The sequence below is a fragment of the Micropterus salmoides genome, unplaced genomic scaffold (assembly GCF_014851395.1).
Source record: "Micropterus salmoides isolate LMB-PRFRI ecotype aquatic unplaced genomic scaffold, ASM1485139v1 Ms_hic_scaffold_13, whole genome shotgun sequence".
Lineage (NCBI taxonomy): Eukaryota > Metazoa > Chordata > Actinopteri > Centrarchiformes > Centrarchidae > Micropterus > Micropterus salmoides.
Window position 1 is genome coordinate 2626234 of NW_024040374.1, and position 24721 is coordinate 2650954.

The window sequence follows — 24721 nt, forward strand, 5'->3', positions numbered from 1 at the left end:
AAGCAGAGGATGTTTTTCACTGCCAACTTGAAACGAAACAAAGATTTTGGAATGCCTTCCTGTAAAATTGAAAATGGAGTCTATAATTAGATGTGGCTAGTTTAAGCTCAAGGACTTTGCTAAGCAGCTCTCCCTATAGCAACATGTGAGTAAATGTATGTGTGCGTGTGGTTAAGTCACACACTTCCGTTTGTTTTGGTTCCTCAGGCGGAGCTCTGACAAATTTAGATTGCAGCAGTCTAAAAATGTTGAAAAAAACGAACCAGAAATACATAATTGGAGAGTAGTCACTCATTAAGATTGTTTGCCCAACCCTGTCAACTGTTTCAGCGAGGAAACACAAGACACTCTCAAAAACAGAAGAACAAGCGGAATGCATGTTTGTTTTGAAATGTACATTTTTCACACACGTACCCCTGACAAGCCTGGGTTCCAGATGTGTACCATCTGAACCATAAAGGTGGTTGTTACTTGGCACATGTTTGTACTAATTCAGCCTCATCTAAAAGTAGTGTATACTGTACAGTTAGAAAAGTCAGCAGCATGTTGATTGAGGTGCCTGGGAGGCACAGACGAACGGCAGATTCCCGGGCTCAGTCCTCAGCTGAAGTGCTTTTGGCTTGAACTCAGGTGAGTCTTTGTCATAGCAATAGTGAGTCCTATTGGTTTATGACTGGTCTGTCGATTTTGAAGGGACAGAAAAGTAAGGAAATTATATAAAAAATTAGGAAAGATGATTTTCTCAATATAAAGGTACTTTATTATGACACATACATGTAGCGAAATTCATTCTCTATTCAATCTCCACACAAAAAGGCTCAGGACGGCTCGGGTTTGAACCTCAGACTTTCTTGCTGTGGGGCCATAGTGATAGCCAATGGACCACCATGCCACCAGCCGTACATTTTGGGGACTTTGGGTACAGCACATAATTACACAGTACTGTACTGCCCCAGTCGTTTATACTCCAAAATGTACAATTCTGCTGTGCGTCTTATTCTGAGAATGTTGATTTCATGATCAGTTAAATTAAAGATAAATAATTCAATTCAAATTCTGTTCAGTTATTAGATTTTCCATTAGGAATCTTGTTTGTGGATACTGTAAAACACTGCCCCAATATCAACTGAAATATCACTATATCCTCAAACCACACCATTAAACAGAATATTCCATTAATTAGTCAAACAAAAATAATTAACATTTACATTATTTATTTATAATATTTATATTTAACAAAAAGATGAATTGCTACACTAGACTGCAACACAATAGAACAGAACTACATTTCGTTTACGGTATAATATCAGCACCCACAATGGGTCACCAACATAATAAATCTACTCATATCAATAGTAATCAGATGATCCTAATTGTGAACTGAGTGACAAAATGTCTTTAAGCCAGTGAAGCAAATTCTTTGACTCAGTACTTGGGTGTCTGAGAATCCTCATTGATAGATCCTGTTTTCTGGAGGTGGAAACCTGTCACAGGATTAATCTTGAAGTACAGTGTGCTTTCATTCATGCTGCACTGGTTCCCAGTAGGTAATTCCTGTACATTGCTTAGGTGACAATGGTTTTATCGCTGTTTACTCTGCTGTGGTCACATGGTCAGGGTGAAGGCGAGGTTAACCACAGCTCTTTGTGCACTCCTCTGCTCTACCGTCTGGTGATCTCACTGCCACAAACATGCACTAACTTGCATGTAACTGCCCTGGTCAAAGGGAGTTATAAGGTATTTGGGCACATGCAGAAATTCAGCTACATGTTGCAAAGAAAACACTAAACATTTGGTTGCATCAAACATTTTCAGTGATAGAACTGACATTACAATTGCTAAAGTTTTAAAGCAATGCAATGTTGAAATGGGGGAGGGCTTCAAGTACTTTGGAATCCCCCTTGGCAATAAACTCAGCTTTGATCATCACATTAGTACCGACATCCATAAACGCTGCCAACAGAGGCTGTTCGCCATCTGGAAACTCAGGGCACTTTCAGTCACACTCATAGAACCCAATCTCGTCTACTGTTCCACGTGCTACTTCACCACGCTCACTGTTACCAGCAGGAGCAAACTCCTCAAAATCCCACACAATGCCTCTAAAATCATTGGTCTCCCTACTTCCAAGCTCCCGGCCCTCATTGCCACTGCCGTCACACGCAGAGCAATTACTACAGAGCACACAACTCCAGCTACCCCCCGAACTCATGCTTAACTTATCCACCATGTGGACGCACATTCAAATCTATGATCCGTTACAAAGCACGCTACAGTAAGAGCTCCGTACCCTCTGCCATCACTGCCCTTAACAAACTTTAGTAACACTCAAGTTGACCCATGTTCTTGTGACTGTACTGTGTTCTTTGTCGATGATGTTGTGTTACTTTACGGTTCCTGTTCTTGTGTACAGGTTGTGGAAACAAAAATATTATCTATCTATGTTCCAGAAATGCTTCTCTTCTTATTTCTGCTAAATCTGCCCACCAGCACCTCTAAAAATTACAACTGAAATTTACATTGCTTTTGTTTAATTCCCACAGAAACCATAGTGTAAAAATGAAGAATTATGGTTTTATCTTAAGGACCGTTTCGTGCCAAGAAACGGTCCTGTAAAACTTTAAGCTAACCAGTTGCTGGCTGTTAGTGGACTAACAACAAAATTTAGTTTAAAACATCTCACTTTCTGCCAAAAGAGAAAAATGTCTAAATATTCTTTTAAGATTTTGGTTAATTATTGTTTTCACCATTAACACAGTCATCTTAAAACCTCCAATGAGTACAATTTCATGATCTTTCCAGCTGTGTTAATTTTATCACAGATAATAACCTGATCCTGAGGCAGCATGGTAAAGAGGCTGGATCGGTTCCCTTGGCGTCGTAGTTGGAACTTTAAAGAACAAAATTACAGAAATACAGTGATGACTAAGTTAAGAGTTTTTTTTTCAAATTATCGGACCTTTAAAGCATACAACTCAAAACATTCCAGTCATGTGATTTTTTTAAATAAAAAAAGTCAGATATAACCTCATAGCTCCAAGGTTTTGTCTTGTCAAAATTTGTGTTTTAGTTTAGTGGGTTTGTGCTGATGAGTAATAAGGGCACAATCTTGTTTTTGGGCAGCATCATTCTTCTCTGACTCATCATCACCTTTCCTCCAATCCCAAGCTCAATGGGGGGCTCCAGTGACTAAGCTTTTGGTTCAGTTCCTCATGTTTTTGGCCTTGACCCCACTTTGTTTTAGTATCACATCCCGTAAAAGGATTTGAGGATTAGTTAGGCTGACCGGATTTGAACTCACATATCTGTGCGGTGATTTGCCTCATTTGGGAGTTCTAGCTGATACGGCACAAATGCTCTGCAAACATCTGATGACCTGCAGAGAAAATTCTCACTTCCCTAATAAATTTTCCGTGACCTTTTTTTTTCCACTTCTAGTAGGGCGTCCACGTGAACGAAATCAGTCATGGAGGAACCACAGCGGATTGATCTGACCTACGTCACTGAACGCATCATCACCATATTCTGCCCTCCTGAATATCCAGATGAGCTCTACCTGCAAAGCCTGCAGGAGATTATTCTCATGCTGCAGTCCAAACATGGACACAACTACATGGTGAGAACAAACAGTGACAGAGGTAGTACTCAGATCTTAAGTAAAAGTACCAAAATAAAAACACTCATTATGCAGATTAACCCATCTGAGAATAATATAATATATTATACTATTGGATTATAATTATTTATGCATTAAATGTACGTATAATTTTAATATTGCGGCTTGTAAAGATAGGACCCATGTTAACTACTTACATTACACTACAGCTGGGTAGTTTAGTTTATAATAATACGTCAGAATTTATTTGTTGACCATATTTGAAATAATAATTCCTCCGAAATGTAGTGGAGTATGGTATAAAGTAGAATAAAATAGAATTACTCAGGTAAAGTGCAAGTCCCTCAGAATTTGTTCTCAAGTAAAGGTAAAAGAAAGCCCATTAAACCCAACAGAAAATACAAATAATTTTTTGCACCTACACTTCCTACAAATAAAAATGTGTTTAATGCCAAAACTCTCAATTAAAATATACTTACCATACTAATACCAGAAAGATATTTTTGATCATATATTTATATATTTGTAAATATAATTATTTATATTTTTTTAAACTTGCAAAGAGCTCTATACATTTTCAGTTCCTCACTATAACTTTTCCACTATTTATATAATCTTTACTTAATCACATTTAGTCCCATTAAGATTGACATTGCTTTTTTAAGGGAGACTTGAGTAAATACAAGAACTATGATACATTAGAGCGTGAAAACATTATACAAAACAAAACATTAATTAAAATAAAATATATAAACATTTCAGCTGAAATAGTTTAACACTGAGACATTTGATCCCAAAAGCCTATATACTGTGGATTTATAATGTGCCCCAGTAACTGTTTTTTACATCCTCATCACCGTGTTTCTTAAACTGCACATTTGTCACATTGGCTTTAAAGAAAAGTGCTAAATATACTGAATGTTCATTAAGAATAATGAATAGAATTGAAAACTCTTAGATTGCTGTTTTTTTATACTGTTCTTTCCCTTTTTATGAAAACAATTCCTTCTTCAGCTCATCAACCTCTCACAGAAGAATGACAGTCTCACTCAAATGAACCACAAGGTAATAATAACACTCCAGAGTACCAATTTGAGAGTGTAAATATTGCAGTGTAATGAATGTTACAGTAATGTATGTATATGTGGTTTGTATATCAGGTTGTGGACACAGGCTGGGTGGATCTCCTGGCTCCCAACCTGGATCAGATCTTCAGTGTGTGCACAATGATAGAGAACTGGCTGAAAACACATCCGAAGCATGTCCTGGTGTTACACTGCAGGGTAAACGTCCCTGATTCCTCTGCACACACTGACACTGACCTGTTCTGTAAAAGCTTATTTATCCTGATTCCGTGGTTGTCCTTCACAGGGAGGTAAAGGCCGGCTTGGAGTTCTGCTGGCTTCTTATATCCACTTCATTAACATGTCATCCAGGTAACACCGATGCCTTGTGAATTTGCTCAAATGGTTTAGGGGTAAATGATGGTAAATTTGCAAACCAAAGGAAATGATGATAATAAACAACAACCCACTGTTAAAGAAGAATAGGAGTCCACAGCCATGCTAATGGATCAGTAAGGCTATGCTTACACAAAACAGAACTTTAAGCTAAATGCTAGCATAATGTCACGATGTTCACCATCAGCATGCTCGCACTAAATACAGAGGGAAGCTGATGGAATATTTATTAGTTTTGTATTGGGCAACTTAAGATTTGTTGATGAAGTTATTACAATTCATCCTGCAGAAACCATGAATGCCTGAACCAAATTTCAGTCTGTACCAAAGTGGTGGACTAACAGCTGACTGACACTGTCATCCCAGCTGTGCTGCTAGTGTGGCAAAAAAACTTATAAAAATATTAAGCCGATCAGGACGCACTTGGACCACCCTGGATTAAATGTGGGACATCTCGACCCACATTAAATACAAATAAGTAGATAAAGAGATCAGCCTATAAGAGTAAAAATAAACAGTATATTTACCCCAAAATAGTGTAAATTCATGATTTTTCCCCCCCACAACCAGTGAGATCTAAAGGCTGGATGTAGGTGAACATGCACAGACATTCAGACATATTGTTCAACTTTTATTCTTGCAGAGATTTGTATAACATGTATTTTTTTTTTTTTATGAAATATGCTTGTGAATTCATGCATAAGGAAACTTTCCTATCTAACAATGAACAGTTCAGCATCTAGAAGAAACTAATGGCCTTAAAGTTCTCAACATCTTAAACTTTAAAGTCTGGTTTGATTTGTATAATTAATCAAAGAGTTTTTCTCTTCCTATGCACACAATCACTAGTATTCCAGGTTCAAGATTCCACCTAAGTGAAAGGGAGCTGTGACTGTAAAGTAATGGCAGACTATTGACATTTCCCGTTGGACATGTTTGCAGATCAAAGATCACTGACAGAACAATAGACAGAGTGAACAGAGGCTGATCTACTGTACGTCTCCACCAGGCAAAGTGCAGGACAGCTGATTGAAGAGATCTAAAGAGCAGGGATCCTGTTACTGTTGGACACCAGTGAATTTATTTACTCTTAATTTACCAGAGTCTGGGACTAGAAGACACAAAACATTAATCATTTAAGTCAAAGGCATTCTTAAAGCAAACCACATTTTGCGGTTTATGTGGCTACATAGCATCTATTTTACGGTCTAAATGTCACCCGTGTCTAACAATGGGATAAAGGGAAAGGTCAGTTCCAGGCAAATCAGTGAACCACTGAAAATGTACAGTGTGTTTCTGTGTGCATGCTGTTCATGGCTGAACAGCTGACTCACTGTTGAGAAATATCTGATTGTGACCATTGTCCCTCTGAGAATGATCTGTGGGCTTGTGAGACTGAGTGCAGGTATGCAAAGATTTGTCAATGAAATCTGACATGACCTTTTTTTAAAAGGGTCAGTTCACCCCAAGTGACAAAAGACAACCATATTTACTTACTTGCCTCTGGTGGTATCTAGTCATGCAGAGAGTTTTTGATTGTTGTTCTCCTGCCAATGGAGATGAATTTCATATTGAATAAATGATTTCCTTGTTGTTCTAGGAAATCCACAGAACACACTGTCAATCATTGTCATGTGGACAATTTATTCAGTTGAAAGTAGTTTGGGGACGCTGATTCTGGAAAGACACATTGCTGTTAAATATTAAATCCTAAAAGAGGAAATCTATCAATTTTTAACAGCAAAGTCTGTGGAGTTTGGGACAGCATATGTGAAACAAAGTTGTATAAAGCGTTTTGTGGCTCCAGAGGGAGCTGCATGAAGTCTGATAAATTGGCTTGAGTGTGACTTGAGTCAGCATCAGTTGGGGTGTGGTGTTAGAAAGAAATGAGGTCAGACCTCTGTCACCCGCTGGCTTGAGGTGACTTGAGGCTACATTTGCTGCTACAAATGCATAACACACACAAAGCTCACACAAAGGCTGAACTGACGATCTCTGGTTCTGAGTCTGACAATGTTTTAGGAGGTGCCATGTGACAATATCATATCACATCTGTATCAGTATGCTCTCTATCAACTCTTCATTTAAGCTACCGGGGGAGTAAAATATAGATCTCAGGACTTGGTATTACAGAAACATTGAGATCTCCACTAGTATTTAAAATCTGTGGTTGGGAAATGATTTTCACCACAAGGTCCATGTAGTAGCATCACATCACTTTCCTTCTTCATCACCAGATGAGGTTTTCCCAGTTGTTGCAGATGTTCAAATTTCCATGTTTTTTTCTGAGCACTTAAAAGGCTTCTCGTCCGTTGGCTTAAAAGCTAAGATACATGGTACAGGAAACATTAGTTGAGGAAAACAATCTCACCACAAGGTCTGCTATTCTAGAGCTTTCTATCACATCACATGATCTTCATCAGTGAATTAAAGCTCTGTGGGTTGGCTGCACGGTATGAGCTTTTGCTGACTGGCCCACTGTTGGGTCAGTGACTTTTAGAAAGTGGATATTACAGGGGTGGAGGCAGATATATACAGTACTTCAGGCAAGTCAGAAAATACTGTATTTTGTATTTAAAGTCAACCACGGAGTAATGTTTGAATATATGTGTCTTTCTCAGTGCAGGCCTTTCTCTTGACCACTTCGCCATGAGGAGGTTCTACAGTGACAAACTTTCCGCTCTGATGACCCCCTCGCAAAAACGGTAAGAAGGTGGTGGATTGAGCAGGATCACAGCAGGTCAAAGGTCAACTCTGGTTCAATTCTTAGCCTCTGACATTTGATGTAGATCCATGAGATCACCTATGAGCACTGACCTCAGACTGCAAGGTCACTAACTGATTTATCCTCTGGAGAAATAGTTTCTGTAATAAAGAAAAACAAAGCTTTTGAAATTCAATGAATGTCCCAACCATACTTTCATCCAATCATAAAGTTATTTGAGATACTTTTGTTTAGACAGCATGGCTGCATTTCTCTCTTCTCTCCAGGTATGTGTGGATGCTGGGGAGCATATTAAAGGGAGGGCTGAGGATGTGCCCCTCTCCGTCTTTCCTCCTCTGTGTTGTTCTTCACGGCCTTCCCAAAATAAGACCAGATGGAGGTATGGAGCAGAAGTCTGATCTGAATTAGAAGAAGCTAAGTAGATAAATAAAAGTAGCTGGCCACTGTAGAATCCCTCTATGGGGAGACTACTGTGTTCTTTTTATCTTAGTAAGAAAGAAGAAAGAAAGCAGATGCTCATTTTTTCAAATTGTGTCCAGGTAGGTAAAACAAATTTCACAACATATTCCAGACTACTTTTGGAGTCAGCTGAGATGAGGTCATGTATGGATATTGTTCTCTGTGTTAACCAGATCAATACTTGAGATCTATAGGGTGTCAAGTCAAGTGAATTATTCAGAGAGAAAAGTCTCAAGTCCTCATCTTCATGATTTGAAGCCCCCTAAACACTGTGATCTTGCAGCTTCACTAAATGCCGCATTGTGTGAAATGAGTCTAATAAAATAGTGGTCACAATCTCTGCCAGACTGTACAATATCAATTTTAAGACTTGTGAAATAATGGTGAACCATGGCGCTACGGTAGAATGTAAACAGACAAAAGCAAACAACAGAGATGTTATCAAATGGCAACAATCTTTTGTTTTAATGTGCCAAAAACACAACCTTTGGCCATAGCACTGCCTCTATTTTCTTAATTCCAATGTTACACACACAGCGTGATCGAGGACAATCGTTTTGGATTGATAACCAGAGATTTCAACTCTTGCTTCTTTACACATGCTTCTCTGACAATTCAGAAAACATCTTTATCAAATGAATGCTGACTTTTATGTTGAAACTCTTCCTCTTCCAAGCATGCTGTCTCTTCCTGAGAATCTACCAGAGTCTACAGGCTGTTTGCACATCAGCAGTCTAGTAAGACATCATATAACAAACTCTAAACATGGCACAGTGTTTCAGAATAGAATACAGCCGTTTAATGTGTGTTTCTATCCATCGCAGCCACGTTAACGCAGCCCAGACAGACCAGCTCTACTTTGTGCTCCAGCCCGCTCAGCTACTCAAAGGGGACATCATGGTAAGTGGTAACATTTTTTTTTTTAATCATTTAGGTTTAAAATTAAGGGTGGACATGTAGGGGGAGCCATTAGAAGCTAACCTTGCAGCAACTTGCCTTTTTGTCTGAATGTCAACCGTTCATGTTCCCTTATATTCAGCCTTTAGCTCTTATTAGCTGTGGGGCAAAAATGCATTCATTTACACAATTTTGAAATGTCTGACCTGTAAAATAAAGTGTGACCATTTAATTTAGAATAATATGTTGCAAAGTTCTTAAAATATGGCTATTTATCTCACACAATATAAAAAGTAATAATAAAAATACATCGTAAATATTAAGAAAAACATCACAACTTCCCACAGTTCTCATTCATTAACCAAATTGACTGGTTATTTTGCTTTAATATACTGACTATGTAACAAAAAGGCATGACTGTCATGGATTAGAGTTGCACATACTGTCATTTTCTCTCTGATTTCAGGTGGTTTGTTATGACAAAGATAACCGGTCAGTCAGCCGCCAGGTTGTCTTCCGTCTCCAGTTTCATACAGGCCTTGTACACGGACACACCCTCAGTTTCTCCAAGGCGGACCTCGACTGTGCCAGTGAAGGTATTTTAACCTTCTGTCATCACTGCCAGCTCAGATACTATCATTCTCGACTCTGCTGCAATATGAATCTTAATCTGTAACTGATAAATCCTTCAGCCTTTCTGCCGCCCACCACCAAAGTAAATAACCTACCTGAACTAACCTTGGACCTCTTATCAGATTTGCTGGAGTGCAGGTGTGAAGTACACATGGAAATATGCCCAGTGTGCTATGTTTACTGTCTGATTTTTATAAAAAATATTCCAGATCCCCGGTTCCCAGAAGATGGAAAAGTGGAGCTGTTCCTTTCTGACAGCCCTGAAAAGATTACAGGTAGACTTTCTCTCACAATGATTTTTACATTTTACACTTACATAAAGAGGGCAAATATAAAACATCGCCACAGTGAACTGGATAACAAAACAGAGAAGAGAGTTTCAGATGTTCTTCAGAGGTTTTGCCAAGCTTTGATCTAGGACCCAAAGTATATTGGCTCAAAGGTTTCATACTTCTTTTGTTATTCAACGGAAAAAAAGATTAAAAGTACAGCTATGGGGCTCTTTGAGTCTATGCTTAGGCACAGAGTTTTAGAGCTTAATGTAAGCATGTTAACACACTAACATGATGATCTTTAGCAGGTCTACCATCTATACAATTTATACCATCTTAGTGTAGTATGTAAGCCCAAAGAGGCCATACATTTCCTTTACTCTGTTTTGCCATGGTAATGAGTTAATTTAATTAGTTTTCTCGAGATCTTGAGTTATTTTTGTCATTATCTCAAAACAACGATTGTTGTGTTCCAGAGATAAATGGATAATTTACTTGAGATCTCGAGATAACAAGACTTTTCCCCCAAGATAATGACATAATTAATTTGAGATCTTGAGAAAACATGACAATAGTGGAGTCTAGGATAGGCTATCCAATGATTGCAGGAAACATTATTCAGTGTAGCGATGTCAGAGGAGCAGGAGTATATCTCTTCAATCAAGGCCTGAACTAGCTTTATCCTTGCAGATACAGATAATATACACATTAGTGTGCGTCATAAGAAGATCGTTAGCAAGGCTATAGCTTTATTGCCGGTCTATCATTTTTAATCCATTATTGTTTTCTCCAGATGTCAAATTAATTATTTCATTACTCCGGGAATAGAACATTTGTTATTTCAAGGTAATAACATAAATAACTCGACATCTTGAGAAAACAAATTAAATACTCATTATCACGGGAAAACGGAGTAAATAAAATGTATGAATGCATGGCCTCTTAGGGCTTTCATAGTTTAGCGTGTTTGCATGCTAACAGTTTCACAAAGGACAGCTGAGGTTGATGGTAATGGTAATGTACAAGCGAAGAGAGCGGCATCTAGAGCATGCCTCTGGCGACCTCGAGGCATAAGCTAAAAATTCATGCTTAAGTTGCGTGCAGTTCTTCTTTGCTACCAACTGCATCACTGTCATGTCAAATGACAATGCTGGATGCAGGAAGAGCTACTTGGTGAACTCCACTTTCTCTGTAGGCTAAATAAAAGAACTGAGGAATTTATTGCTTCATTTCACTGCATATTATCAACACTGATCTACATAAAATGTGATGAATTGTCCCTAAAGCTACTGGGCTTTGTGCAGAAGGTTTGAATAGGTTTTTATTAAGAACCATCTGTGGTACCACCAAACCCCTCCACCTCTATGGATCCAACCCAGGGATCCTGAGATGAAGAAACACACAGATTGCACATGCACATCAGGATTATTTCATTTTTTTTACCAACAAAAACTTCAGAAACTGCTATAATTACATTTCAGCATCTAGGAGCTTTAAATGTTTACAATGACTTGTACAAAAGTTTTCATAGTGACTATCTTGTTGGAAATTAGTTCCAATGAACAATTCACTGTGAAGTCTTTCGATTATCCGGAGTAACTGGGACCCTGATATCTCAATATTTCATCATACAGAATCAAAACTATTTGCATTTCCATTAGAGATAAACCAATACGTCTTTTTTTATAATTTAGGTGACCTGAAACTTTAAAGCACAGTAACCTGAAATCTACATTTACCTTAAAAAAAAAAAAATCCTATGAAACTGTGTGGTTTCCAGCGTTTTTGGATTGGGGCCGCTTAAAACAAAGAAATGTCTACTAGAGGCCCCTCATCACCAGTTCAACAGGAGAATTATACATCCTTGTTTTAAAAAAATAACTTTTCGAAAATTGGATTTTTTTTTTTTTTTACATTTTTGCTTTCCTGTTCTGTTAATCATCTCGCGGCCCCTAAAATCTATCTTGTGATACCATGACCCCCACTTTAAGAACCACGGCTCTAACTGATGCATACAAACACCTGGAGTCCCAGAACTGTACATACTCACACATGCTCAATAAACACTCATGCACACAGACATTATTTGGGCTACAAATGATGATGATGAACGAAGAGCGCACCAAGCTTCATTGTGTCTCCTAATTCAAGCAGAAGACACAGAAATGACTCAGTCTGAAGCAGTACACCTACGTGCGAACACACACACACACACACACACACTACTCCTGAATGAAAAACATATTCATCAAGTTCAACAAACAGTCACCCAGGTGGGGGCAGTGTTGGACACCAGAAGGAGGGTGTAACAGCCAAACTGGTCCTCAGCATGCACAATCACACTCCTTGCCTCTCAACAGGAAGTAATATGAAGGATTATCACACACACACATCTGACAGGAATTCAGATTGCAGATACTGTACAGACAGGCGGGGAAAACCACACACACACACACACACACACACACACACAGACACTGACGGTCAACTACATGTGGAAGCAAAACCCACGTTAAAGCCCACACTAGTAACTTAAATCAATTTTTGAATGAGATCTGAAATCAGCTTGTGTTATTGTGCATTCGTAGTAGGCTGTGTGTGTGTGTGTGTGTGTGTGTGTGTGTGTGTGTGTGTGTGTGTGTGTCTTAGTGTTGTTTAACTGACTCCTGACCAGTGCTGCCTCTTTGTCTGCTGGTCTGTTTGTCATTTCCATGTACAGGCAGAGAGCTTTGGAACAACGGACGCTGTGTTATGGTGGACTATGACACCTTGGAACCTTTGGTTAGACGAGATTCATTTCAAGGCACGTCTTCGCTTGATACAGGTAAGGTGCATTTCAACTTTTTTTTCAGGAATTCCCCACTTTCCCAATTCTGTTTCTTTTTCTTTCACTTTCTTTTCCCCATTGTTTTGAATTCCTGTGGTGTGACTTAATTATTAGACAGGTTTCAACAGGGAAACAATGTATTTGAAGACACAGCACATTGTGGGCACTAAATAAACTTGTCTGCTCTGCTCTAACATAACCTTTCTGTGTCCATGGCCATAACACATGAGAAGAGGTTCAACTTTCCAAATGTTCTTTTCTAAGAGAAGTTCTGAGGGGTTGACTTTTATGGAGGGAATTTAAAGATTTTAATTAATATTGAGAATGTTAGTAAACTGTGATAACTAGATGACTTTATGTGCGCACTTCGTATGGACAGAAGAATTAATGAATATTAGAATATGATCTAAAATATTGCAATGTAACTTCAATCCTAAAGATTTTTTTACCTTCTTTTAGCTCATGTTTTTGGTTTTATAGCACATTTACAGGCCTTTATAGTTCATTCTCAGTGTTGCCAGCTGTAAAAGGCAGCTGTTTTGAATAAACAAGCACTGATTAACCTGCTGTACGCTACGTGCCCAGCAGCAGATGGGCACAGTTAGAGACTAGCTGGTGAAGAAAAAGGAGTAGCAAAGAGCTAGATTTTTTTCAGGAGTTGGTGGAGACTGAACCAAAGCTAAAAGAAAGTGAATATTGGACTTTAATTCATCAGGGGGGCAGAAACATGACTCCATATTAATGATTATGTTGTGACTGCTGGATGTGGAAGTTTGCCATCATGTCAGCCATAACAACTTTAAAAGATGATGCGTCTTTTTATTTATTTTTTGTTTGTAGTGGAGGTTTTCTGCCCCCACGTGGCCAGAAATATGCCTCTCTGGCTGCTCTTCAGAGGTTATATCCCATTGTGGGTGCAGATCCAGTCTTAGACTTTCTGTTTGGACTCCAGCCTTCTATGTGGTCAGTGCTGTGGGTAATTGTCTGGTCATCACTGTGACAGCTTACAACTGTTGTGGTCACAGAGGCCTCTTTCACGTTCCTGGAAATGGGTGTAACAACAATCATCCAGACAGCAGACAGACGAGACCTGTGTATTTGGAGGTGGCTGTTTTCCAAAGAGTTTCCATTTAGTTAGAATAACTGTTCACACACAGAAAAACACAAACACAAAAACACACATCCAGACAGCTGAAACAATCACTTAAACTGGCGGTTGCGGTTTCAGTTCCAGCTGTTTTATGCCATTGCTAAATCTGCTCCACCAGCCATGTAATTTAGATAGACGAGCGTTGGGAGAGAAATGCTGAAAAGTGGCATGTAAACGCTCACATGAATGCGAACACACATGGCCATTACGTTTAACCGCCATCACACACCCATGAGCATAATGAGGATGCCAGCCAGTTAGCAATGCCGCTAGTTGCAAGAATGTTGTTTTCAACCACAGGTGGTTCTACTTTACCCTCTCAGCTCACTCACACCCCTCCCCTCCCTCCCGCTCCCTCCATCTCCCTCCATCTCCCCATCTTCTTTTACCATCTCCCTTTCTTCTCTTTCCCTTTATCTACTCTTCTGTCTCCCGTATTCTAGTGGTGCGTGTTGCTTTCAGGTTCAAGTTGCAGGTTGCAATTTGTCCAATATGTCCCCATCCCCCCTCTGCACACAAGTCTCTCCAGAGCCCGCCCCCATGTTTACATTCCCTTCACCATATTTGGCCAGATCGAGGTCCTTGTGCTTTGTGTTTTTTTACTTAATAGTGCATCATGTGTGCACAAACTCTTCCATGTGTGTGTGTGTGTGTGTGCTTGCATGCAGTCTAGTGAATGATCCATCTTCATTTTCCTCCTACTGCTTTCCCCTTAGACATAAAAATGCATGAGCGCACACTCTCCACATTACCTACCTGTGTCAGCCAGGACAGGATGCAGGGGGAGGACAGGGGGGAGGGAGGAGGCAAGGCAAGGCTAATTTTGTAGTGACGGAGAAGGCGGGGATTCATAGTGCAGGGACGGAGCAGGCGTGGAAGGAGTGCAGGAGTGACATGAGAGGGGGGAGGAAGAGGGGTGGGGGGGACACACGGGGGGGCTGTTAGCACCTTAAGAGAAAGAATGTTCTTCGCTTGTCTTCCTGTGGCAGCCTGAGAGACAAGAGAGGACGACAGCAGAGGAGGGAAGGGAGACTTCAACTAAGCTTGGTCTGAATCTTTTAAGCCCCCTTTTTCTGTCCCCTCATCCTTTTTATTCTGTCCTCGTCCTTCTTTCCCTCCAGCTTGTCATCTGTTGCTCTTTCTCTGACTCCGAAGGGAGGCTTCCGCAAGCATTTCCATCCTGTTTCTAGTCTTCAGCGGGAACAGTGAAAGTTTACTCCTGGTTGCCGGTGAAGTAAGCTGCTTTTTGATGCTTGTTGGGAATGGTAGCGTGTGTCTTTTTATTGAAGTGATGAAGTTCTTGAAGTATTGTGAAGTTATATGGTGTGTTTATCAGTGTGTGAATGTAGTACTCTGCATCTGTGTGTGTGTGAGAGACCTTATAGACCAGCTGTGAGATTTTACCATGCATGTCTGGTATTTGAGTTTTATTGCCTCTCTGGACTTAAGAGGCTGTGCTCCTACTGCTCTGGTATGTACTGTATGTATTGTAGCAGTCACTGTACTAGGCAGTCTTATCTCTGTAACAACCTTTATCAGAACTGAACTTGCTGTTTTAGATATAATCTAGTATATTTTACGGGTATAACTGACAATTATTTCCATCAAACGATTATTTGTTTGGTCTTTTTGTCCAAAACCCCAAAATATTTAATGTACAATTATAAATGACAAAAAAAGCAGCACAAGAAGAGAACAGCTGGCATTTGTGTTTGAAAAAAAAAACGACTTAAACAATTAATCATTTATCAAAACACAATCACTGATTGAATAAAGTGATAAATACATTAACTGTTTCAGTTCTAGTATATTTCCAACTTGCTACAGACAGTTAAAGTATAATAAAATATGTTTGTGTGCATGTGTGTGCAATCAGCTCTATCTGACCTCAGGTAGACGTCTGTGACAGACACATCCTTTGCGTGACACACGTACACACATATGCATCTGCCAGCACACACAAAGAGGCTCTGTGTTATCTACATGGAGTGTGTCTGGAGTGATGGCTGTGGTTCAACAGGTGGTGCGTTTGTGTGTGTGTCATAGTGAATCATATACAGTAGTGGTGCAGGTATGGAACCATATGCGCCACGAACCTCTTCAGTTTAGTTCAAATTTTAGAGTTTAATTTTGATTTACTCACTAAAATATTTCTGAGCAGCATCCTCTGTGCAGCTGCCTCAATCCAGATTAGAGAAAATAGGATGATAATTTGTGAAACATTTGGCCTGAGCTTTACCTTTAAGGCTACATACATACACATGGAACTCCAGCACACTTTTTGGGGAAAACTTTTAAACCATATTAGAGCTGTTATTAGATCAATTACATTACATTATCAAAAACTGTATCTGGTTCCAGCTTCTTATATGTGAATATTAGCTATTGTGAAATAACTATCCCACCACTAACTATGACCTAGATGAAGAAGAATCTTTAAAGACATCTGAATATTAACAGGTTTTCTTGATTGCAAATTAAATATCTTTGGGTTTTGGCCTATTAGTCCGACTAAAACTTTAAAAAATATATATATGTTACATTGGGCTCTGTGATGGATTTATTATTATTTCGTAGACCAAATGATTAACAAGTTCATCAATAAAGGAAAAAAAACATTATTATTAACATTATTATCAAACATTATTTGTTTGAAAATGTTTAATTATTATGTTCTTCTAAAAAGACAAAAACTGAATGTCAGTAAAAGATAATGCAGAAAGGTGGAAACATAAATATGAAGTAGCATTTACTTAGTAGTTTGTTTGTCATCATGTCCCCCTCACTTCTGACACCAAATATACACTTGCTTCAAATAGGTCACATTTGCATCTGTTTTCTCTCTTCTGTCAACAAATAAACTTTATTCTGACCACAGTGATTTTGTCTTCACAGTTCCACCTCATATCCTGGACCCTGGAACTGATAGTTTGTGTGCCAGAGTGAGGAAGAGGAGTAGTGAGGAAGGATCTTCATTCCCCCTGGCCACCATCAGCCCCAGCTGCAGTGACCGAGCTCCATCTGCCAGCAGTGATTCAGGCCTGTCTGTTGCCTCTCAGGGGCAAACCGGAGCCAGACAGAGGAGAGAGGCTGCACAGGACACGTGCTCCCAGGCAGGGAAGCTAGTCTCTGGAGTGGATTTTGAGATTGCTCAGCCTCTTCTGGAGGCCATGACTGAGTTTGCTGCCAGTGGAGGGGAGGGGGAGATGACTGGAGATGAGTCTGGATTGGGAAACACTACCAATGGAGAGGCGTCGTCAAGCGAGAGGGAAACTGATATATTAGATGACGAGGATGAAGTAGATGGTAAAGCAGCTCCTGCTTTAGACTTGCCAAGTTCAAGCAGAATGTACCCCCTCTCCTCCGAGAACCTGCCTGTAACTCAAACTGAGTACTCCACACACTCCTGGGTTCGGCAGCAGATGGTTGATGTTGTGACTAATACCTACTGTGAAGTTGACAGGGAAGAGAGGTTGAGCTGGTTGAGAAAAAAGAGGCCGCCACCTCTGGTTGCTCCTGACACACCATCTCGAGGAATCAGCAGCAGGGAGGCAGTGCAGAGAGGGCTGGCGGACGAGGACTCCACACACAGCGTCACACAAAACACAGATGTCACACACAACATACAGTCTGTCAGCGCTACGCACAATTTGTCTTGCCAGGAAGAGGAGCTGGAGGCATTAAACACAGACATTGACGAATCTATAGAGCAGCTGAACCAGCTGATTTTAGATTTGGACCCCACCTTTGTTCCGGTTCCAACCCGCTGTACCCCCCTGTCCCGCTGTGCCTCCCTTCACACCAACGGCCTCAGCCACAAGGGAAATACCCACCAGTTAGGTAAGACGTAAAGAAGCATCACACCATAGAGTAAAAATTACTTTTGTGGAAGTGGAAAGTAAAACACCTTCAAGAGTAAATGACACATTGCTTTTAATGTTTCAGCCATGTTATTAGCATATATACCTATGTCATTCCCATCAGCCTCAGCTATGCTTTGTGATTAGTGCTGATTAGCAAATGCTAGCATTCTCACATGCTAAACTAAGATGGTGAACATAGTAAATCTGCTAAATATCAGCATGTTAGCACAACACTGTGAGCATTTAACTCAAAGCCCTTCTGTGCCTAAGTACAGACTCATTGAGATGCTAGCTTGGCCGTGGACAATGACCAGTGCAAACAGTGCTCCAATCGTTTGGTATTTTCCTGACCTTGAAACTCTCGTTGCTCATCTGTGTGGTATTTTGGTGTCCAATGCAGAATGCACAGTGCACGGAGTGGGAAGAAAAGCGTAAACAGGCGGGAGATTGTGTCAAGTGTGGCAGCGCAAAGCCAGTTGTTCGTGTTTTGGTTGTAATGTGTCCACATGTTTTTGGAATCACTCAAATGTGAAGAAACTATTTTAATTTAATACTCCCCAATAGCTGCATTTATATCGGCATCACAAAGTAATGTTTAATGTGATTAAAGCAGGGACGAAGTCAGTCTGCATTGATCTATAAATTAATATGAGTTTACAGCTGCTTTATAGTATATGAAATGCTATGTCATTACGCATGGCTGTCCACTGTGTTTGCCTTGATTTAATTACATGCAAATGACATGCACACATCAGACAGGTCCGTTATTCCTCCGGTTTATGCTGGAGACATTGGATTACTGGAGCTCTGGCACTTGTCATTGAGCTTACTTGAATAGGGCCTTTAGTGTTGTTCAAATGGAATTTCTCTGGGCTGAGAGCACCACAAACAACATTCCATTGACCAAGGGTGGCAGCAGATGTTTAAGAGGCTGATATTACAAAACCTCAGTACTTAAAGCCAACATCTACATTGCTAAATGCTGCTATGACTAAACATTTATGTATTTTGGGTACACTGACCCTTTAACTTGTTTAATTATAATTGCACAGTGCCTTCATACAATTCTACACAAAACTGTCCACTGTTAAATAAAAACTGTCTGAAATGCCACACGAAAAAGAAAATATGTGTGCCAACAAGCTGGTGGGCAGATGAAGCTTGTCGGCTGGACTTTATATATTATATTGTAGAGCTCAGTTCAACCTGCACATACAGAGAAGCATTTATAACCCAGACTGAAGAATCAAAGCACTGCCTGATTGTGGAAATCTCCACCTGAGAGAGGGGAATACATCTGCATTTGTTACAGAAGGTGTGTTTGTTAGTGTGGATAGTGTTTGCTGAAAGGGTGGAAGCATTTTTTTAAACAGGTAGTGGGCATCCCTGCAATGTAAGCAGTGTGAAATCAGGACCTCTGCTCTCCACACAATGATGTGTTTACAAGCTGTCTTAATTTAAATGGAAATAAACAGAGCTTCAGGAAAAGGTTACATAAGAAATGTATGTGCAAGACAGACCAATCTGACGTCTCACCACAGTGAAACTCAGGATGCCTAATGCCTAATGCCATCAAAACATAATCCACTGACGTAATTACAGAGCCTACAGCTTTGCCAACAGCTGAATGGGATTAAATTAGTTACTTCTTATCAGCAAAGATTCAGTCAGGGATGTTGGAAACTGTGAAACACTGATATTAGTAATAATGCAAAAACTTTCTCATCAGCTCATAACAGGAAAGAGCTCAAAGCTTTATCAAACTAAAATATAGAATCTACTCTGTAACTTCTGATTAAACAATAATAGAATAGTTCAAATCCTGATTAAGAATAGGAAGTTTTAAAAGCAAAGTTTTACTATTTGGGATCTGGTATGGGGAAAAAAATTCAAGTCCCTCAGAAGCCACAGCTGGTGTCTGTGCCTCGGGGCAGATTAATACACAAGAAGGCCCCACCTGTGCATGGGCCCCATTTGCCAAAAAAATACTCACATTTGGATAATAGATTTGTGTAAATTTGACTGTCCCATATCTGATGATGCTATGTGGGAATGCCCCCAATCAGTACTGTAACACAAATCCATTTTAAGCGTAAAATAAAGTGAAACATTTGCAGCCAAGAAATAATGTGTGTCCTGCGTCAAACGTCTCACAGGAAGTAGACAGGACTATAAATTTCATATAGCTCAGGAAATGAACCTCCTGGCCAAGTTATCAGAGAGTTATCAGTTCAGAGATGCATGCAACAGATGCCTGTTCACACATCAATTTGTAATGGTGACTTTCAAAAAGATACAGGCCTGCCTGTCTGCAGTCTGTCTAGATCATGACCCTAACATGAACAACAGTTGTGATAAAGGTTGAAGACTATCAGTAGGTCAGCGGACTAGCAGGTCACAGTTTACTATTACACATTAACAGTGCCTCTTAAGATAACCTGTCCTAACACTGTCGTTAACACACCTGCTTATGGGATTTAGGGATTCAGGTATCTTGTAATTGGTTTATAACATTCAGATATCTGATCTCATACAGGCTACAATATAATTGGATGCAATTCATATATATATATATTTTATTATTATTTTTTTTTTATTTGTTACAACTGTTTCACTGCCAGTTGTAACAAAAAGCCATATTAATATCGGGTATGATGAGAGACACTAATTAGTGAGTTTGCTGTGGTATGAGTTTGAGGCTATATTCATGGTAAAAATGTTTGATTCTTTTGCTCACTCCTGACATGTGATTGATTTTACAATTATTCTGCTAGTACCTTCAGTTTCAGCTGGTTAGGTTTCGTGGTTCGTACATCTGTGCTCTGGGAGTTTTTGGTGTTGTGGTGGCGTTTTACTACTCTTCACAATGGCCACTGTATCATTGCAAATGAGGACATGGGTCTCACGCACATACATACTCATGCTTAACACACGGTTTTATCAGTCAACATTTCTTTTTTTTTTAGTTCAGCCAGTTTTGAACATGTCGTTTAAGTTCATTTAACTTGCTCTCCTACCTCCAACATTGAGCTTGCTAACTGCAGCTACTAGCAGCTGACAGATGAGTGTATGAAGTGATAGCAATGATTCACTGATAAGCGGTCTGGGTCAGGTTGTATTGGAATTTTGTTCTGCGTCCAGATTTATTCGTATTTCAGCCCAGAATACGACCGCAGACCTCCTATTGAGCACTTGGGATCTACTGTAATGACTGTTAAGTAGTGGAAGAATAAAGGATTGTTTTTGGTTGTGGAGTGGATCGATGGAAGTTGAGTTTGAAAAGCTAATTTTTGTCCATAAATGAGTTTCAAATTATATCTGTTTTAGTCTTACTTATGTTCTTTGTGAAGCCTTTTTGCTTAAAGTGCTAGCTTGGTAAATACAGTGCATTTTACTGAAGACTGACATTAGACTCGTACTTCGTCATGAATCTGGTGACTTTGGACCAGGCAGCAACTGTACAGGGAGTGAATGTCTATATAACTCAACAGTTTAAATTATAGTAAGGCATAAAGTTATGCATAACTTTGCCTGCACATGTGGCTAGCTGCTAGATGGTTTCTGTTAGCACTCAAAACTCAAAACAAAGTTAGGTTTTGGGACTTGATTTGGGACATCATTGTCCACACTTTAGACTCACTTGTGACTTGCCAAACAAAATGCATTCATCCAATTATTGCCAACTGGAACCTGAACATGTCCCATCGACGATGCCTGTTTTCCAAACGTCAGCTCTTCTTCACTGTTTTTTCTCATCCTGGCGGCACATATGACAGATTTACTCTCGTATCCACTGGGACGCGACCAGGAGGAAGACGCACATTTCTGCTGTGACCTCCATCCCTGATTCATTTTCTGTTCGAGGACTGTAGGTCATAGGTGTTCGAGTGATGTCATCAAGCCCCAGCTCTTTACATGTAGAGCAGCTGTTCCATCAAAGCTAACCTTAGAGTGGCCCGATGGTTCATATTGGAGCTCCCGACAGGCGAGAGCTGATGAGGACGGCCTGGAATCGTGTCAGACAGGTTCTCTGCTGTGGTTATCGTTGAGCCACGGCCATGTGCCACGCAGCTTCTGACCTCTGACCCTGCATTTTTGTACACCATCAACAGAGGTCTTGTGGTTCTTCTCCTGATCATGGACTCTAAGCACAGGAAAAGGAGTATGTGTTTGTATATTGCAGGTCAGCGTGTTGGTCAGGGGACTGATATCTCCCAAGGACATATTTGAACCAGTAACATTAATATTTCACTGCTTACACTGTGTGTATGTGTGTGTGTGTGAGTGTGTGTGTTTGTAACCTGTTTTTCTCAAGGTGATGTTTTGTGGCAGGAATTTGTAAGCGATCAGGAATGCGTTTGAAGTTTGACACAACACTTTGCTCTCCAGTGTGTTTACATCATCTCCATCTCATAACCATGGAGTTTCAGTCTTAAAAAGGGAAAAGTACACAACAAATGTAGTTGGTATCGCTTGATACTCCACACTGTGAAAAACCTAAGTGGAAGAATCCTCAGCAGGCCTTCTGGTGCAGCAGAGTAACAGGATTAGTTTCAGTTGCACTAGCTTGGCCTTTCATGTGATTTTGAGAAGAAGGATGATCACAGTGAAAGCTGAGCTCACAATATTCCAAATTGCTGTTTATAGTTGATATGCACAATTGAGTGTGGTCCCATACATGGTGAATTTCTATCATGACACACACATCAGACTTTGGTTTCTGTGTGTTGTTGGGGTGTTTCTAGTCTTCGAAGAGTAAAATTAGACAATTTCTTAAAATATTTTTAGCTGAGTAAAAGAACAAAAAGGTGTTTATAACTTTAGTTTCTCATTAGTATTTTAGTTTCCTGTGTATAAATATCAATCCAAAGTCAGACCCAGCATTGCCAAACTATTACGTCTTCAGTCAGAAAACAATTGTGACAAGTCACCCAACCTGGCTCACTCCAAGAGCAACACAACCGCTACAATCTGCAAGTCAAGGGTCTCACCATGACCAACCTAAGTCGCTGAGATATAGCACTCCTGCTAGCAAGCTAATCTGCTAGCATGTTGACTGTCGACTGGTAAAGGTAGTGTTGCCAACTTTGTCACAATGAAATAAGGGAAAAAAAGTGGCCTGCTCGTCTTTGGTCCTAAAACATTCACTGTGATCATCTCAGCTTTCGTTCTTCACAAGATGGAGTCAAGTTTGACAGTGTGATACACTACGAGGCTTCACATCCCGCTATTTTGTCAATTTCCACAGTAGCTGCATTTAATGTTACTTAACATATATTAAGGCGTGTGAGGGTGAGCTGTGATTGGATGATGACAGGTGTTGGTGACCGTTGTCAAGTGTCGTGATTAGCACTGCTGCTGTTGCTGTTGTATCAGTCAGTGGTTACATCAGTGTAGTAGTCAAAAAACGGGAAAAGAGAGGTATGGGGCAAATCAATTAGGTAAAGGTGACAGAATCAGGAAACATAGCAGGTTGACTGATAAGCTTTACCACGTTTTTGCTTCACTGTAGAGAGTTTTATTAGTTGTTCAACATTTCTTCCCTGATGACAGTTCACTTATGGTACAAATAAATTACCAAAAAGTAGCCTACTGACACATTTGGCTGGTTCCCTGTGTTGTAGGGGTCCCACAAGAGTTTCCCACAGACCACCCGATTTTAGCTCTCTCACATATTCAAAAACGCATTGAAACCACCAGAAAGCACAATTTGAAGTGGAAAACTTTCCTCCCCCTCAGTCTCCACCTTCACTGACAGCCAAGACAAATATTAAGAACTGAGCCTGCTTGAACTGGTTGCTGACATTATGTGGCAGAGAGAGTGAAAAATGAGAGCAAAGGCGGCGTTGCACTTTTGGGGCATAGGGTACAATATCACAGATTTTTAGACAGATTTTGGTCTAGAGGACAGCATTACTTGGTTGTCTATGGGGAAAAAGCCAAACAACTGTAGTGGCAATTAATGATATAGTATAATGATATAGTAGATTTAGTGTTAAATGACTCTTACAAAATTGACTAAAGCTTTTTGCCATATATTGGTGTGGCAGCTATGACAAAAGAAGTTAGCACAAGAAGATATTAGGTTTCTCTTGGCCAATACATTTTTGTACCCCTTTGTAAATATAATTATATAATTTCAGTGCTTTAACTTACATACTACTTTGTAAAACTGCATTCTGGATATTTGAAGCTGAAACAAATCTGCTAACATATCAGCCGAGATTCAATTTTACAAAAACAGTAACGTAACCAAACATTTTTAAACAAGGGTTCCTTACATTTGGTTATGAATTAATTGTGAACAAGCTATATTTTATAGTTAAAAGATAAACATGTCTGTTCTTACTAGTGGTATTTATTGTTATTTATCGGGCGCCATATAGTCCAAAAGTGAGATTATGTTAAAATAAGCCGATAGAGCCCTAACACTTTTCTATCAATTTGTTGATTCTATGAGTATTTTTCAAAACCAATTAGATAAAACTAAAATGTGGATGTCAAACTAAAAAAAAAAGGCTGAAAAGATAACAACTGATTTTTGAATGACATGTTTTTCCGACAAACCGCCATGATGTTCCACCATCTGGTCACTGGGAAGTGAAGCTTGGTCACACAGTCTCTGCTGTGATGATAGGAGCTACACTCTGCTGACAAAAAATACTAATCAACACTTTTGTCAGAGACAAACACACTAAACATGCACCACTGTCATCACCTTTTATTGCCATGTTGGCATCTGGTCATGACAAAGTGTCAATAAAATTAAAGGTTGTGTTTGTTTTGTAACTGTTTATGGATATTTAATTTCAGGCATGG

General features: G+C 39.7%; 1 protein-coding gene across 1 annotated transcript in view; it reads left to right on the forward strand.

Annotated features, from left to right (window-relative positions):
• The window catches only part of LOC119900261 (tensin-3-like), a 50703-nt gene that overhangs the window by 993 nt on the left and 24989 nt on the right, over positions 1-24721 (forward strand). The window contains 12 exon segments of the mRNA XM_038715057.1: positions 3442-3616; positions 4631-4681; positions 4777-4899; positions 4988-5052; positions 7698-7781; positions 8068-8180; positions 8937-8997; positions 9085-9160; positions 9624-9753; positions 10000-10065; positions 12782-12886; positions 16935-17879. Coding sequence (XP_038570985.1) covers positions 3467-3616; positions 4631-4681; positions 4777-4899; positions 4988-5052; positions 7698-7781; positions 8068-8180; positions 8937-8997; positions 9085-9160; positions 9624-9753; positions 10000-10065; positions 12782-12886; positions 16935-17879 — 1969 coding nt within the window. The 5' untranslated portion in view covers positions 3442-3466.